At 37.1% G+C, this 19,209-nt stretch overlaps 1 protein-coding gene across 1 annotated transcript in view; it reads right to left on the reverse strand.

The window, feature by feature from the left end:
- The window catches only part of Ctnna3 (catenin alpha 3), a 1,495,245-nt gene that overhangs the window by 44,607 nt on the left and 1,431,429 nt on the right, over positions 1–19,209 (reverse strand). Inside the window, exon 16 of the mRNA XM_032888434.1 lies at positions 12,183–12,288. Coding sequence (XP_032744325.1) covers positions 12,183–12,288 — 106 coding nt within the window. The remainder of the gene's footprint in view (positions 1–12,182; positions 12,289–19,209) is intronic.

The following is a 19,209-nucleotide window of genomic DNA, read 5'->3' on the forward strand; positions in this document are numbered from 1 at the left end:
ATGAAGTTGAATGCTTAGGGGGTATTTTTTTACCTTAATTTCATTATTAGTAAGATTTCATAAGAACATAGACATGAAAAAAGAATCCCATGAAAAATTTATTGCTACAGCACTTAAAATGTAAAAAAATTAAAGTAATGTGAAATAGTCCTAAGAAGTAATGTGAATGTCTGTCTGCATACTGTGACACTGCATTGTTTCGGGGTATTTTTAAGGACTGCAGGGCCCACTGGCTCAGTGGTTAAAAGTGCTAGCTGCCCTTGTAAAGAATCCAAGTTCAGGTCCTCAAACCTATGCCAGGTACCTCACAACGACATGGACCTCCTAGTTTCAGGACTTGTGACACCCTTTTCTTGTTTTTACAGCAATCCACAGACTTATGATATTCACTTACATGGACAAACACATACATATGCACAAACAAAATAATAGACAATAAAACATTTTAAAATGTTATAGGAGAGAAAGTATTTCAGTGGTTGAAGGTTAAAATCTCAGAATTTAAAATTTCAAACTTCCCTTCAACTAAACTGTATTGAAAAAATATGGATTTAAATAAAAACATCCCAAAAGGGAAATCTATGAAAATGATGAATAAATATATTACAGTCAGTAGTCTTCACTTTCTTCATAAATTTCATCAGCATTGAAATAAATACATAGTATTTCCATAATTATAAGATATTTAAAATCTTTAAATCAAATTATATAAATTTATGAGTTAAAAGGTAGGCTGAACAGCCATTAATGAGATGGCTCAAGCAAAGGCACTCGTCACCAAATCTGACAACCAGAGTTCAATTCTTAGAACTCACAATGTAGAAGAGGAGTTCAGACTCCTGTAAATTATCCTCTCACCTCCACATGTACAATGTGGCACGTGGGTCCTGCCCCCACCACCATATGTAAATAAAGGTAAAAGAGTGAAATGACAAAACAATAAAACTTCTCATGAATTCATCCTCCAAAATCCACTAAGGAGAGGTCTCAAGACTCATGTAGACAACAGAATCCCAAACTGCTCAGTTCATATTAAATAAAATGGCAAAGTATTTAGATATAACCTAAAAAAAACCCTCCTGGTAAAGTTTAAATATATCTATATTGCATATGAATAATTAATGCAAAGTAAACAGTACATGAATAGTTGGTGCATTGTATTGCTTGGAAAATAATGGCTTGCAGGAAAAGACAGTACATATATACGTCCAAATGGCTACCTATGAAAAATTCAACTGGAGAGGACTGAATTGGTGGACACAGGACTGCTATGTTTAGATGGGTGAATAATTTAGAACTAAGATGAGGGACAGTCCTCAGAACTCTATCCCATTTCATACTGTTAACTACTCTGAGCTACTTATCTCCAACTCAGCTGCTCAAGATTAGAACATGGGAACTTGTACTCAATACCCTTTATACTCAGTAAATGAAGAAAACATATTCCTTTGTAGAAACAATTCCACCTGAGGACAGAAACAGACACATGCTTAGCATGCTGAACACAGCAGCAGCAGCAAGGAAGACATTAAATATGACAGCAAAAGAAGTTGAGATGATTGGTATTTCTTTTCATTTCTTTCACTTATTCACTTTACATCCTGTTTACTGCCCACCTCTGAATCACCCCTTCCCACAATTCTTATCCCAACCTCCCTCCCCTTCTCCTCTGAGCTTGTTATCCCCCACCCTGGCACTTCAAGTCTCTGTATGGCTGAGCGCTTCCTCTCCTACTGAGGCCAGACAAGGCAGCCCAGTTAGAACACATCCCATGCATAGGCAACAGCTTTTGGGAAGTTCACATTCCAATTGTTAAGGACCCACATGAAGACTAAGCTGGACATCTGCTGCATCTGTGCAGGGAGGCCTAGGTCCAGCCCATGTATATGTTCTTTGGTTGGTGCTTCAGACTCTTAGAGCCCAAGCAAGGGTACAGATTAGTTGACTCTGTTGGTCTTCCTGTAGAGTTCCTATCCACTTTGGGGAATAGTTCTTCCCCCTAGTCTTCCTTAAGAGTTCCCAAGCTCCATCAACTGTTTGGCTGTGGTTGTCTGCATCTGGTATTTCTTATATTTTGAATAAAGAATTAGCTAACAGTGGTCTACAAACCTCTTAATGAAGATTACATTGTAGTTCAATAAAATAAAGCAAGAAAGAGCGAAAGGCAGAGTGAAAGAGAAGAAAAAAGAAAAAAGCAGAGGAGGGACAGGCACTAATTTCTATATAGGTTTTACTGCTGGTAAGATGCTGCTTTCAGTTTAGTGCTGTCTTCACACTCAGGGATCAAGCTTTGAGACAAAAGTATCTTCATCTGATGAAGAGAGGTACACCTTCAACTGTTTCCTCCTGCCAGGAAGTGCTTTTTCACTAGGTACTTCCTGCTGGGGAGGCACCACACCTAATCTTTCAAACACACAAGGCTTAGTATCCACATGAACATTTCAGTCAGATCTAGGTAATGCCATTTTGCAGATTTCGAAGCTTAGCTTCAAAAATAGTAAATTTGGTGGTTTAGTATTCTTGAATTCATTCATATAGTTGAACAATCATGTTTTCTGCATAGCATTCCTTCAAAATAACTTTGATTTTATTTATTAAAGAACCTTCTCTTTCTTCTGTATTTATGACCATATTCATTGACAGTTATGGCCTAGGTTTGGCTTCATCTGTCACGTATGTGTGCTCCTGTATAAGTCTTCAGGGAATCATGTAAATTCTGTGAGGCTGGTTCCACAACAGCCCTCAATCAACAAATGAGGAATATAAGCACTGAGTAGCAGAGATGGAGTTGAACAGGATGGAGCCTTCATCCTTACCTCTATGGTTCAGAAACAATGCCACTCTTCTTGTAGGCATCATTACACATAGTAAGTACCAAAACACCACTTCATTTGTAAACGTGCTTAAGTTGACCCTCTGGCTTACAAATTAAAATTCTAATTAGTATAAGTTTCTTCCTTCAGGGTTATAAAACTCGTGATGAAATTTACCTTGGAACTACTGATTTGATTTGATTTTTTTAATTGAAAATACAATTTTAAACATCATATTCAGATTATATTATTTCCTCTCCTCCATCTTCTTCCGGATCCTTTTCATAGTACCACCCATCTCTCTCTCTCTCTCTCTCTCTCTCTCTCTCTCTCTCTCTCTCTCTCTCTCACACACACACACACACACACACACAACACAACACACACAAACACACACACATACAAGCATACACACATACACAAGGATACAAATAGGCATCTAAAAATAATAAAAGAAATTAACAAACTCAAACAAACTGGAATAGAACAGAAGAAACAGAATAAAAAAAACCCCAAAACACAATAAACAGATACAATGCCCCCCCACACCACAGTTATACATATCGACAACCCATAAAGACAAAATTAGAAACCATTTAATAAGAAAATGTTCTATAAGGTTGAAAAATTCCATTTTGAGATAAAAATCCTTCCAAAATATATTTGAATTCATTTATGGTGCCGTGCAGACTACCCTTAAGTATGGTTTGTATATCCATGAGACACTGAAGATGAAAACTGAGTTTTCTTGCAAGTGGAGATCAGTTTGTGGAGATTAACCAGTAGCCTGGTTGTCTAGAGGTGTGGGATCTGTGGGATCCCTGTAAGCAAATGTTCAATCAGGTTTATCACGTTCCCAGCTCCAGAACTTTCATTTGTTAGCAAATTTATCTCAAAATTTGCAGGTGAATGGATGGAGCTACAACAACAACAACAAAAAACATCCTTAGTGAAGAAACCTACACCTTAAGAGACAAATGTGGTATATTTATGCTTATCTATGGATGATAGCCAAAGTCTTCAATAAAATGGCTACAATCCATATAACCCCTGAGGTTAGGTATGGAGCAAGGGAATATAGGGACAGGAAGGATTTCTCTAGTAATGGGAAATAGAATAAATAGCTATGGGAGGGTATGAGGAGTGCGGGGGACCGAATTTGGAGGATTAAATAGGTAGAGGGAAGGAAAGGAAGAGTAAGAGACAGGCTGAAGAGAGAGACAGCTAAAACTGAGGGCTATTTGAAGGATCCAATGGAAACCTAATAAGGTACTATCTTCTTCAAATATATGCATATTTGAAAGAAATGTCAATGGAGTCACCAAATAATGAAGCCCTAACTAAGCAATTCTTTCTACCAAATGAAACCTCCAGAGCTGGCAATGTTAGAAATCTAACCAAATTTTTGGTCATCGGGGCCCCACAGAATTCAGAACTCTAGAAAAAACAGGTTACTGATCAATCTCCACAAAGTGATGGCAAGGCCCTACTGCTGAAGGCAAGACCTATATAACTCACCGATTATGAGAGGTTGATACAGGGCCTATGTAAAGTCATCACCCCAACTAACTAGTGTCCATAGGTCTGGAAGGTGCTCTCCTTGATATTGGAGAAAGATAACTACCAATCCAGACACAAACCCTCCACTTCCAATAACTTCTAGTTGCAAAATATGTTTATGCAATATTGGCACAAAAGTTGTGGGGGTAACCAACTACTATCTGATTGGAATTAAGGCAGATCCATAAGATGAAATCCATATCAAATTGCCTGGGTAGCCAAAAACACAAGAGACTTAGTAGGCCATGGACGTAAGATCAAACCAAAGACTACCACTTTGCTTAAGGAACATAGCAATAAAGTTACTCTTAATGACATTCTGCTAGACTCAAAGATCAGTGACTTGCCCAGCAAACATCATAGACATTTCCTCCTGCAGTAAATGAGAACCAGACCCACAGCCAGGCAATAGGTAGAAAGTGAGAGGCCTTAGGACACTCAGCCCTAATAGGATGTCTCCATCAAAACACTAAAGGCTCTGAGAATCAAATCTGAAGAAGAGGTAGAAAGATGGCAAGAGAAAGTAGGTAGAAGCTATCTAGGAAACAAGGCCTTGTGGCCACATGGGCAAATGCATATGTGAACTGGCAGAGACTGTAGTAGGATGCACATGGCCTGCACAGGGCTAAGCAAAAGGTGGGTTCTAGCACCAAAAGGAAAATTGAATGTGTACCCTCATTCCTAACCCAGAAGCTTCCTCCAATTGATAATTGATTCTTGAATGAATAACTAATGTTACATCCTCTCACTTTCAATACATTTAAAAATTTTTTTTCAATCTCTTTCAGGAAATTTTCTCAATACTATGTAATTCTACTAAGAAATAGATGATGGGATAGGTATGGGGTTTGAAATAAACTTCTGTAGTCCCCAGTAGTACATATTCACCATTTATTTATAGATTTGAAGAAAATCCTGGTTATATATTTGGAAATTGGTTATTTTTTTTTCACCAAAAGACGAAAAACACCCTAACCAGTAAGTTCTAATGTTGTAGAAAGTATTAAAGATTCTTGTTGATATCATAAAGAAACCTTCCTATGGTTTTTAATTTCTCTGTAATATTTGTACATATGTAAAGCACCTGGCATTATAATTTCTATGAAATGGTGTCTCATGATCAAGTCAGGTCAATTGACACATCTATTTTCACAGATATTCCCATTTGTAGATATCTGAGTTGTTTTCATAGTCCTAAAATCCTAGTTAAAAGAATTATTCATTCAAAATTGAGGATAATCTGTTATTGTTTTATAAGATATCTTACATATTTTGCATGTTGACTCCTGAGAAGACATTTTCTTCAAAAATAATTTTTCCCAAAGAACAAGTTACCCATGTGATAAATTGAATGTTACTTTGTTTACCATAAGTGCATACATTTTATGAAGATATAAGCTATGAAAACATGAAATGTTATTTTCATAAATTTTATATTTAGCACTAGGGCCATACGCATGGATCAGTGGGTTATGGGTACTAGACACCAAGCCTAATGGCATGACCTGACTTGAATATCTAGTACCCATAACAGAGAACAGGAAAACTGATCCCTGCAAGGTATCTTTAAACCTTCATATGGATGTGCAGTAATTTGGATAGGAATCAGAGAGTGCTGCAGCTTGAGAGGGATTAAAAGGTATTGTTGTGGAATAGAGGTGGCCTTTTTGGAGGAAGTGTGTCACTGGGGGTGAGCTTTGGGGTATCAAAAGCTCAAGTGATGCCCAGTGTCTCTCTTCTACTCCTGCCTACAGTCAGAATGGAGAAGTCTGTGTTTTACTTCTCCAGCACCATGTCTGCCTGTGTGTTACCATTCTCCCCACCATGGTAACAATGGCCTAACCTTCTGAAGCTATAGTTTCAGATTAGCAAGTTCCAATTAAATGCTTCCCTTTATAAGAGTTGCTCTGATAAGTGGCTATTAGCCCAAATGCTTGAATTACCCTAGATGCCTAGAACAAATGAAACTCAAGACGGATGATCAAAATGTGAATGCTTCACTCCTTCTTTAAAAGGGGAACAAGAATACCCTTGGCAGGGAAGAGAGGGCCAATTCTTTGGTACCATATATCACAAAGGAAGTGTCTACACCAACTCTTCCTTAGAAAGTGTACCAAAGAATTGGCCTAACCTACTTTTTTATGTTTTATGATAACTTCCGTGGGAAACTCTCAGAAAACATACGTTTTCTAAAAAATAGATTACAGTCCAAAACAGCACCCTCTTCCCTGATCCTGGACATTTGTAATTTGAGGAATTACTTGTGTTGACAGAAACTTATAGAGGTGCAATTATCTTGTACATGAAATCAGGATATGGGAAGTGTAGCAGCAATGGTAATTCAGACTAAATCTAGTAATTTGAAATGTTTTATTATTATATTTTTTCTCTCTTCCTGAGAATTTCATCCATGTACACAACGAAACAAGACTGCATCTTCCACCTGTTACCATCTTTCAACCTCCTTAATAGCTCCCTAATATACCCCATATTACTTAATATCTTCTCTTAAAAATTGTTTTGATAAACACTAATTCAAATTAGTGCTTCCCATATGTACCTAGGTATGCAGCTCGCTGAGTGGAACATGGAAACCCTATGGATGAGAATGCCCTCAGAAAAGGATTATCCTTCTTTCCACAATTATTTTTCATACAAGCAGGTGAAGAGCTATGAGGGAAAAAGTTTTCTTTACTTTTCTACTCCCATTAGTGAAATATGCCGATAATCTTATACTCATCTTATTCTCCTGGTTCCCAGGGTCACACATTTGTAGGAATGGAGGAAATGTGATGCAAAATACAACAAAGAAACAGTGGGAAACTAGTGGAAGAGCATCTCTTCAAGCAGGGAACTGGCTGTCGCTAGATGAGTGCCTAGTGGTCACATATTCATTATCTGTCCTGATTCATTCCTGAGGCGCCATTGAGTATTTACTTTCATGATGCAAGTGCTGATTAATCTGGACGATTGAACTCAGCATCAGCATTTGTACTTCAAATAAGTTTCAGAGAGAAAACAACATCAAAGCACACATACTGTTGCGTGATACATATGGGAATTGCATTCTTCAGGGCTATGTACTGATGATATAATGAAGGCTCTAGTATTTAATTTCCAGTACGGTTTTATTATAATGAAATTTTTAGCTAATTCCATCAGTATAGAGTAAAACGAAATACAGCAATAATGTTTGTTAAATACCAATATAAGTTAGATTATTCTGATCCTAGTTAAATGGGCGATAATGATTTTGTAAGTATTTCCCAAGTTTTATGGTACTACAATTCTTGAATTACCATTGAATTACCATTAATTTAACACTAAAAATCAACTTTAATGGCAATCACGATTAATTGGGAGTATTCACTCAACAACTTAGACATACTTGTTTTGACAAAGTTACAAGGAAGTGGGGCTAGACTTTGGACACATTGCCAGGGCCTTTCCCTGTTAGATGCATTACAGTTGAGTTCTTTTCATTCTACCATACACAAGAATGCATTGCACCTGGGCCTAAACAACTCTGTGTATCTTTTGTGCTGTACATGGTGTAGACTGTATCATCTACTTTGGAGTGTCCACTGACATGGCAAATCATAGGGTTGTGTAGAGGGATTAAAAACATATGAGCCTGCGATGGGGAAGCCTGTTGTTTTACTGCCATTCTCTAGTTTGCTGTTATGTTATTAATTTCCAATTTCTTTAAGAATTGTGGTAGATAATAATGCCCTGTCCTTAGAAATATACTGCGTAATTGCATGCAATATCGGTACCAGTGTTGGGCTGTGTTGAATGGCAGAGTGAAGGTCACAACATCTCTACTTAATTCTCAGGTTGAAGAAATGTTGCGTTATACCAACAAGTAAGGTTAGGTGGGGGTTTTGTAGTTCTTGTATTATATGTTTCATAAAAAAAGCAAATTTTATAAGTTTCAAACTGTTGACAGAGAATGCAAGCATATTCACTTGATCATTGCATTAAATTAGTGCTCTTTATATCATAAAATTATACAATTAAATAATCAGGTAAAGCAATTGTTTCCAATTGAATGACTGGAGGCTTTCAGTTCTCTTTGTAAGCAGATAACAGCAATTAGGTAAGTAGTGAATTGTGCCTTGTATGTATATAAGAATTCACTATTAAATAGTGGAAGATAGAAATGGAAAATGGAAAGGAAAGCAAGCATCAAGAAGTAGTCTTCAATTAAATAGCTTTCATATCATTTTCTCTACACATAACTCTTACACTACACAGAATAAAATTAAATTGGTCTAGCACATATATTTATATTATGACTTAACACAGTATGTACAAATACATTCTAAATTTATGTAATGTAGAATTAAAAATTGTCAATGAACATTTTGGTAGTCCATTAGAAAATAAAAAGAACAGAGTAGAAAGAATCATGAAAATTGAAGTTTTAAAATTCTAGATTGAATAAAATAGACACCAGCAGTAAAACATTTCTTAATATTTATAAGTGTTCATTACTCTATCAATTGTGTTCTAAAAATGGTTTAAATTATTTAAAGTCTAAAATGTATGTGTGCATAGGTGTGTATGGATTTGTGTGCTTGTGTGTGCATATGTGTGTATATATGTATGCAAGTATGTATGCATGTGCCTGAGTGCTTGCATGGGTATGTGCATGCATGTGGGTTTGTGTGTGTGTGTGTGTGTGTGTGTGTGTGTGTGTGTGTGTGTGGTGTGTTTCTGTGAAGAAACAAGTGCATATTCACAGGTGACCTCCCATGAAAGTCATTAAATTATCCCCATCAGATTCTCAGTCCCAGTATTAGTTGTTCAAACTTATATTTGTTGAGAACAGATGTCATCTTTAGAAACTATTGGGCTTGACAAAGTGTAAAAGTTTGAGGACTGTTATTCAAAATTACTAGCCAATGGGTGCTTAAGATTCTCAGAAAACATCAATGCTGATCAGAAGTTGTATGGTATTTTTCTTCCCACCCACATAATTAGAATAATATTAAAATGATAGCAAGATTTAGTAATATCAAAGCATCTACTCTACACTTATTTGGTCAAATTAAAGAATAAAAAATACATCCAATAGAGGAATAATATCTACTATATACAAATAACTTAAGAAGTTAGACTTCAGAGAATGAAATAATACTATTTAAAAATTGGGGTACAGAGCTAAAAAAAGAATTCTCAATTGAAGACTATCAAATGGCTGAGAAGCACCTAAAGAAGTGTTCAACATCCTTAGTCATCAGGGAAATGCAAATCAAAACAACTCTGAGATACCACCTCACACCAGTCAAAATGGCTAAGATAAAAAACTCAGGTAACAGATGCTGGCGAGGATGTGGAGAAATAGGAACACTCCTCCAGTGTTGGTGGGAATGCAAGTTGGTACAACTGCTCTGGAATTCATTCTGGTGGTTCCTCAGAAAATTGGACATAGTAAAACTGAGGACCCAGCTATACCACTCCAGGGCATACACCCAAAAGGTGCTCCAACCTATAACAAGGACACATGCTCCACTATGTTCATAGCAGCCTTATTCATAATAGCCAGAAGCTGGAAAGAACCCAGACGTCCTTCAACAGAGGGATACAGAAAATGTAGTATATTACACAATGGAGTATTACTTAGCTATTAAAAACAATGACTACATGAAATTCTTAGGCAAATGGATGGAACTAGAAAATACCATCCTGAGTGAGATAAAAGAACACACATTGTATGCACTCACTGATAAGTGGATATTAGCCCCAAAGCTCAGAATACCTACCCAACAAACAATTCACAGACCATATGAAGCTCAAGAAGAAGGAAAACCCAAATGTGGAGCAGGGGCTGAAGAAAAGGCCATCCAGAGACTGCCCCACCCCCGTGGATCCATCGCATATGCAGACATTATACCCAGTCACTATTGCTTATACCAAGTGCTTGCTGACAGGAGCCTGATATGGATATTACTGATACAGATGAGGATGCTTACAACTAACCATCATACTGAGGAATTCCCAATGGAAGAATTAGAGAAAGGACTGAAGGAGCTGAAGGGGTTTGCAACCCCACAGGAAGAACAATAATATCAACCAACCAGACCCTCCAGAGCTCCGAGGGACTTAACCACCAACCAAAGAGTACATATGGAGGGACCCATGGCTCCAGTCACATATGTAGCAGAGGATGGCATTGTCCAACACCAATGGGAGGTCATGTGAAATCTCATTTCCCCAGTGTAGGAAAATTCCAGGGTGTTGAGGTGTCAGTGTGTGGGTGGGACTGGGGGCATCTTCATAGAAGTAGGGGAGGGGGACATGGAATGAGAAAGGGCAGAAAGAGGATAACATTTGAAATGTAGATACATAAAATATTCAACAAAAATAAAATAATAAACAATATCATGTAAAATTAAAACTGATAATTTTTTAACCTCTTACCATTATACACTCTAAAACAAACAGGAGCGCAAAGCTAGGAAATATTTAGTACTTAAGGAGCCTTACTATACGCATATATGTCTAAAATATTATACTTTCATTTCTCGCTAATATTTAGTCTCTCTCATGGAAGTAACTGCAATATTCGAAAATAACACAGATTATATACAAGAATGAGTTCTGTTTATTAAATTAGGATATTCTGAACTTCAAATGATAAAGTTTGTTTTTTTAGATGTAAATGCTAAGTTCTGTGTCAGAAACTCTTGACTTAATTGCTTGCACAAGAAGTACTTCAAATTTATGATGGTCTTAGATTTTGAAGTTAATTTATATAGTCTTAACTTTTTGAGAACCCTTACTTTGAAAGTCAGAAATTTAAAGTCTTGTCAAATCCAAAAACTATTTGAGAGCCATGTTTGCTTCTGGAGTTTCAAATGATCAATGTCCAATCTACGTTACATAACAGATTAATATAATTTTTAAATGTTTCAAGAAGCAAGCTATTGATACAAATAGTGCACACCCAAGAAATTCAAAAGAAATTTTCTCTGGCAGTTTTCTCTGACATTTGTTCCTTCTCCATATATCCACAAATACAGTATCTATCATTACATTTTCTCACGTTCCCACAGAGTATGTATAAAGAGAGAGAAGAGACAGGAGCAATCAAACTAAAAAGCATCTCTCGGTATATAAGCGAGACATAATATGACCTATATGCAAAATCAAAGTGGTATTTCCCCTCCAGAGAAATATTAGCTGTGAAGTCAAATATGATAATGAGTATATACTAAATGTATTCACATTGCACCCCTGTCTGAAATATTAATTTCTCACTATTCCGATAACTTTATAATATGGACACTGTTTAAAAAGGAGTTTTAAAATCTGTGAAAAACACAAGGGAAAGCAATGAGCGATGTGCAGAAACACCAGTCCAAGAGTTACATAACTCCTACGATTGAAGTTTCTACTGTCCTAATAATGCCGCAAGGTGTCAACGTCAAACAGCTAACAGTTTAGAAGATAAAAAATGTGAACTGCTCGTTAATATCAAGGGAAAGAGAGACACCCATTATGGCACTATAGCCAATTAAAAAATTTAGTTCATTGCAATCTGATAAAGCTGATGTTAAAATAAACTATATTTAAAGTTTATATATATATATTTTTTCTAAAACTAATCTTACTTTCTCAGAGTTTATTGTCTCACAAGTTGCATAATTATAATGTTATATACATTTTTGAAACTCTAATATAGGAAGCAAATGTATTTGATAGAGTTTAAAAAACTGGTCATCCAGCTTCGCTCTCGTCAATAACTAAGCAGAAGAGGGAAAACAGCAAAGACTTTCCTCGGTCTCTTTGTAAGTAGCTCACCTGGTTAGCAATCTGCCGAGCAAGAACATCCATCCTTGATCCGGACTCGGATATCATTTTGGCTGCGTAGATTACATCAGTGGTATGCTTTAGTGGTCCTTTCCCCCTGAAAATAAATGATACATTGTAGCTTTGTTGCATCATATATAGATTTAAAATAATGAATATACATATATTAAAACATATTTTATTAATTTTAGTCACTTTTAGTGTGTATAAGTGTTTGTGTGTGTGTGTGTGTGTGTGTGTGTGTGTGTGTGTGTGTGTGCGTCTGTGTGTGTGTGTGTGTGGGTGGGTGTATGTGTAGGTGTCTGCGGTTCCCCTGGATCTGGTAGTATGGGCTGTTGTCAGCTACCCCACAAGAGAGCTAGGAACAGAACTTGGGTCCTCTATAACTGTTCAAGCAACCCCTAACAACTGAGCAACTTCTCCAGCCCCAGTAAATAGATATCTATACGCACATAAATAACAGATTTATAACCCAAAATAATAGTAATTAGACTTACGCATTTTCTTCTTAGATAAACCCAAAATATATTAAATTCTAGTCTTTAAAGAAAAAAATCTATGATATCAAAATTTAGACAATAATATTAACAAGAAGAATAGCATTGGACTTTAATTTCATCTTTTTTAATTATAGTAAAACTTGGAGGCTTAATGTCCCAGGGTAGGAGGGATATCCAGGGTGGGGTCACCCATTTGAAGGTAAAAGGGAGCAGTGATGGGAAAAATTCTGCAAGGGGGACCAGGAGGGGGCAGCATTTGGCATCTAAATAGATAAAATAATCAATAAAATGACTCAGTTTAGATATATCTTGGTGGACCCAGGTATCTAATGCAAATATCATTTATAGTCCAGAGATGTACATTCAACCTTGTCTTGCGAGAAGTCAGGCTACTCATTATTTTTCTCTTTTAACCCATTTCAGATATTTTTAAACTTTTAAATTGATTTTTCATGAATTTCACACAGTACCCTCCAAAGCACTCATCTTCCCATCCCACAGTCCTGCATATCTGGCCCCTGACCCTTGCAATCTCCCACCCAAAAGAAAACAGAACAACCAACCAAATAAACCAGAAATGCTCCAGCACTTCATAGATGGGGTTGGTCAGCTCACCAGTGCTCTTGTGCCTCCAGTGCCACCAGGGCCAGCTCTCCAGCTTTGCCCAGGTGAGGGGTAGGGCCAGCTGATTTTGTATGGTTCTTCCAAGTACTTGCCTTATGTTTTTAATCACATAATCTCTTCCCTATAATCAATTCAAATACAGAGCTGAGCTCAAGAAATGTGTGATTTAGGACCTTTAGCACTGCATTATAAATTAAGATTTCTTATCTCTGTGGATCCCACAGTATGCCAGCGCACCTTCAAGGAACAGATACTTTGGGACTAACCTAAGTGACTCCATTTATTCCACCAGCAACTCAAAGGGTAATGCTGTCCAATTTGCTGCAATGACTTGATGTTTTCCTGTTTGCTTGTTTTTGTTTTTTGTTTGTTTGTTTGGTTTGGTTTGGGTTTTTTTGTTTGTTTATTTGTTTTGTTTTGTTTTTGTTTTTGTTTCTTTCCAGACCAAAATGAGTTTGGGCACAACTGATCAGGAATACTGAAAAGGTGTGCTCCCTGTTTCATTGGAGAGACGATCCATCCTTTGTTTTTAATAAATGTGTATTATAAAACCCATTGCTGGATGTACGCCAAGCTACATGCCCGTCTTTGTTGGTAAGAGAAGAAGCCAGTTGCGGGTAGCAGATTGGCGGGTAGCGAACTGGTAGGAAACAGACTGGCAGCCTCTGTAGCACTCCTCGACCCTCGCTCTCAGTTGTCTCCTGATCAATTCTATCACAGGGAAAGAAAAAGAGCAACTTGGGTACAGAAGGAGAACACGGCTGCAGCCTCAGAGAATCCCAGGAAGTAAGTGGGTCTTGAGAATGCACTTTGTGTATTGTATCCTTTATAATTTTTATTGTTCCTCTCATTTTTGCCCTAAATCTACTTTTTTGCACTTATACAGCTCCCCCTGCTCCCAGAATAAGGAAAGGCAAAATAAAACAAAATTAAAAAACAGAATTATGTCAGAGTTTTTTTGTTTTTGTTTTTTGTTGTTGTTGTTTTTCTTTGTAAAAACCTATGCTCACATTGCTTTGGGCTGTTTCTTAAAAAAAAAAAAAACTACAACAAAAGACAAAAGACATAAAAACAAAAAAACACTCACCACTGTGTGTCAATCAATGTGTGTCTCTTTATCTTCAGGGTTGGTACAGCATTCAAGAAACAGAGACTTTCTAAGCATTAACTGAGTTTATTTCTCCAACGTGCCCTAAATTGCTTTAAAGTATGGATTTGAAAATAGAACATGCTACAAACTTAAGATATCTATGGCTCATGATAAGATCAAGGGGTTGGGGATTTAGCTCAGTGGTAGAGCGCTTGCCTAGGAAGCGCAAGGCCCTGGGTTCGGTCCCCAGCTCCGAAAAAAAGAACCAAAAAAAAAATAATAATAATAAGAAGAAGAAGATCACTGTCATGATCTACCAGAGGGGCCAGATAAGAATGATGTGCCCATCTTACATTTCTGCAGGGTTCCATTTGTTTCTGTAGAAGTGGCGAGTCGGATACAAGGAGAGGAGGAAGTAAACAGATACTTGTCTGCATTTTATACTAAAGTGAATCAGGTATCTCCAAATTTCTGTCTTTTTACCAGCCTACATGAGGTATGTGCATGTGGAATAGGATTGTAAAAGATGTGCCTTACTATATCTTGTTACCTGAAAAATAAATTGGTGAACGCTGAGCAAAGGTAGCCACCCCATCCATGTATACCCCCCCCAATTCCCACCCTCCACTGAGGACCAGGACACCGACTCCCAAATGCCGATCTTTGGATTCGGATCCTTATCCCTAGAAGACGATGAGCCCATAAGGCGTGATTCGCAAGAATGATTTTGCAGTTGTTTGTATTTTAGTGCTAATTGGGTCCCCAAAACTAGAGGGTCTGGATGTAGCTTCTGGAAAGCTGCCCTCAGTTAATTCTGATTGGTCAATAAAGATGCCAGCAGCCAATAGCTGCGGAGGAGGGTTTATGGTTCTTGCGACCAGGAGGAGGAGGAAGGGGAGAGACATGGTGACTGCCATGGAAGGGTAATAATGTACAAGAGGGAGAAACAGAGCCACAATAAAAAGGAGCCAAGAGAAGATGGCCTGAGGGCTGCTCAATTTGGTCAAGAGCAGCCAAGATAGAACGCAGAAATTATTAAGTAGTTACTTGGAGTTATGAGTGGGAGGTAGATTCTAACGGCATCGAGGCCAGGCAGCTGCCCAGCTACTGTGCTGATTAAGGCAGATTAAAATATAAAGGCTGCGTGTGTGTCTTTCATTCAAGAACATAAATGATTGAGGCCTTATTAACCCTGCATCAGGATTTATTTAAACTATTAATATATGACTATTCTGTGATGTTCTAGAACAAGGGAGGGGGAGTTAGGAGTCATGTGAGTATAACAATGAGACTGGAAGGGTAAGAAAAGAAAAAGATTTTGGTTAGACAAGTCAGGATGAAAACAGATGGGGAGGTAGAATCTTCATCGGTGCTTCAGGTGCACCTTAGCTTGAAGGTAATAATAGAAACAAAAGTGCCAAGTATGATAGATATCAGAGAAATATATTTACTCAGTAGATGTTACAGTTAGTTTTTGAGTCAACATGACAAAAGCTGGAACCCTCTGGGAATAGGAAACTCTAGTTGATAAAATACCTCTATCAGATGGGCCTGTAGGCAAGGCTGTGGGAGACATTCTTAGTTAATGATTGGTATTAGAATGCCCCGCCTTCTCTGTAGGTGGTGCCATCCCATGCAGGTGGTTTTGGCTTGTATGAGAAAGCAGACTGAGCAAGCTCTGGGAGCAAGTCAGTAAGCAGCATCCCTCCGTGGTCTATGCTTTAGCTCCTGCTTCCGGGCTCCTACTTTGCTTCCATTTCTGCCTTGGCATTCCTGAATGATGACCTGGGATTGGGAAGTGTAACCCAACTCTCTCTTTGTTCTCTAGGTTGCTTTAGATTATAATCTTTATCGAAGAAATGAAAATAGAAAGTAATACAGAAAGTAGTTCCATGTTGTAATTAAGAAAAAAAAAAAAGGGCAGATTCACACGAAGTTAAATAATCCAAGACTCCTGCATCTGTAAGCTAAATACTGCAGGGTGTATTCCCTGAGTATATATCCCTAAACCATTTCATTTCTCCTTTCCTATAATTCCTTTCAAAACCATTATAAGCAAGATTTCCTCTAAAAATAAACCAGGGAAAATTTAAAAAATGGCCGTGTGTGTAACACAATGAAAATCTGGCCTCAGAAATGGTTATACCCACATGCCTGAACTGCTGACATAGGTTTCTTAGCAACTCTAAAAAAATCAACACTAATTGTTACAATATTTGAATTGCTCTTATCAAATTTGCTTTATGCATCAGGGAGGACTAGAAGTTATGTACATGGTTATGTTCAAGTAAGGAATTGCATTTCATTATCTCTATGTCTCTCCAGAGAAAGTTAAACTTAAATAAAGCTGTCTAAGCTCCCAAAAGACAATGCATCAAATTTCAAGGTCTAAAACAATGGACAAAGGTTGTTTCTAAGGACAGCAGCCAAGCCTCTTGCAGCTTAAATAATAATAAGAATTGTATCTATAGAATACAACTAATGGACCCTTATTTTCAAAATAAGATATGTTCCTGTATGAAAATCCTAGGATAATGAAGGAGAAATTACTTCTAGCTCCAAATATAAACCTTGTTATTAGAACAGGATCTTAAAAGTCATAATAAGCTTGGTACCTTCAAGTGACGATAATACACAATGACAGACCACAGTCACTCCCTTCCCCTCCTTCTTAATTAGATGTATCGCCCGGCAAGCTTCCGTCTGAGTGCCAAAGAAAATACACATTTTATAAATGATTCTTTATCGTGCCAAACTTCCAGACCAAGCTACAATTACGGAAACTATGACAGATTTCTAACATTCTCGGCCTGAAACGTGCTATGTAATGAAGGCTTTTCAAATTGGGGGATGCATTCAGAGGCTGTCTGCGGCCTTCACCTTCATAATGGACCAGCATAATTTCTTGTCATCAAAGAGTGCCTTAAATCAGAGTAACATCCTATAGAGAAAGACACCAAAGGAAAGAGAGGGGAGAAAGTGAAGTATCTGGAAATATTTTTAAAAGCCAGAGGTCAAGAAATTTTTAAATAGAAATTGATCAAAATAATTATGTATAACCCAACATGGAAGGCATTGAGGAAGGGACTTCCTAACCACTGACTAGATGAGGTCATTCCTGCTTGCTTCCCTTTCACCATGTATATATTTAAAGAACATCTTGGTGTATATAATTCATCTTCAAAATTAAAAAAAAAAGTACTTGTACAAGTATGAAGACATCAGTATGAGTTAGCAGAACCCCATAAAGCTGGACCTTTATCAATCCCAGTACTCCTGTGAAAACATAAGGTGTGTATACAGGAGAATGAACCAGAACCCAGGGGCCAGCTCCCATGGACACAACAATAGAGAAAAAGAGTGACCCTGTCTAAAACAAGGTAGAAGGTGAAGGCTGTTACCATACATGTGCTGTGGTATGTGATTACCTGTATTCACACATTTGAATGAAATCATAAAAACATATCCAAATTCCTATATATGTATATGAATATATGGGATATATATGATATTTAATATACACAAAGAACAAGTTTTAAATCATATAGCAGGTGATCTAATGATCGTTAGTGAAATACAGATAACATAGACTTTATCTTATTTAGGCGGGTGAAGAAAGTTCTTTGGAAAGTCGGTTTATTCACTGAGCGAACACCTCCTGACACTTTCCACCAATATTCTGTTCTTAACCATCACGTGTTTTTACATAGAGACACCTTTCTTTCTCTTTAGATTTAGTAAACAATACGCAAACTATGAGACATAGAGTCCCACTTGTCAAGGACCTGGCTTAATAGAAATAGCACTGAATCATTTCATCTTCTGTTTTCAGAGAAAAGGAGTAACATTCAACTTATTTGGTATTTTAAATTAACAATTAAACATAAAAGAGAAGGCTTATTGTATTGGTTATATTTATCTATATTTTTGATAATATTATCCCCATTTATGAGACTGAAATCCTCAATCCTCTTTTTCTTTGACATCAATGATCTTTATATATGAGATGAAAACCTTATCATATATTTTCTCATTATAATGAACACACTTATTTTCCTCATTCTCTACAGTTCTATACACGTTATTTTATAGTTATTATCACTTCTCTGTAGTTTAATGTGAAAAATTTCCCCATACAAATCTATGTTTGAATACTTGGAGGCATTGTTTTGGAAGTTTGTAGGACTTTCAAACATAGGGACTAGCTGGCTGAGTTTAGGACATTAGAGTTAGGGTTGGGGTTAGGGTTAAGTTTCAGTCTGGCTCTCTACTGCTTGATTTTCAGGGACGTGAGAGTCACCACATGATCCCGTCACTCCCATTCATGCTGCCCCAAATTCTATGCTCCATTCCCCCGTCACTATAGACTGTAATCCATGAAACCATTAGCCAAATGAACCCTCCCTCTCCAGTGCAATTTTTGTCAGGAATTTAGCTACAATAGCCAGAAAAGCAATGAGTATATATCTAATTTATTTTCTGCTGCTGTGATTAAACACTGTGATCAAAATCAAACTAGGGGAGGAAAGGATTTGTCCAAATTATTCTTGTAGGTCCATTGTTGAGAAAAGTTAGGGCAAAAATTTGTAGCAGAAACCATGGAAGAAAGTTGGATAGATAGATAGATAGATAGATAGATAGATAGATAGATAGATAGATAGATAGATAGATAGATAGATGGGTAGGTAGGTAGGTAGGTAGGTAGGTGGGTAGGTGAGATAGATAGATAGATAGATAGATAGATAGATAGATAGATAGATAGATAGATAGATAGATAGATAGATACATAGACAGATACATAGAT

The sequence above is a fragment of the Rattus rattus genome, chromosome 18 (assembly GCF_011064425.1).
Source record: "Rattus rattus isolate New Zealand chromosome 18, Rrattus_CSIRO_v1, whole genome shotgun sequence".
Taxonomy (NCBI): domain Eukaryota; kingdom Metazoa; phylum Chordata; class Mammalia; order Rodentia; family Muridae; genus Rattus; species Rattus rattus.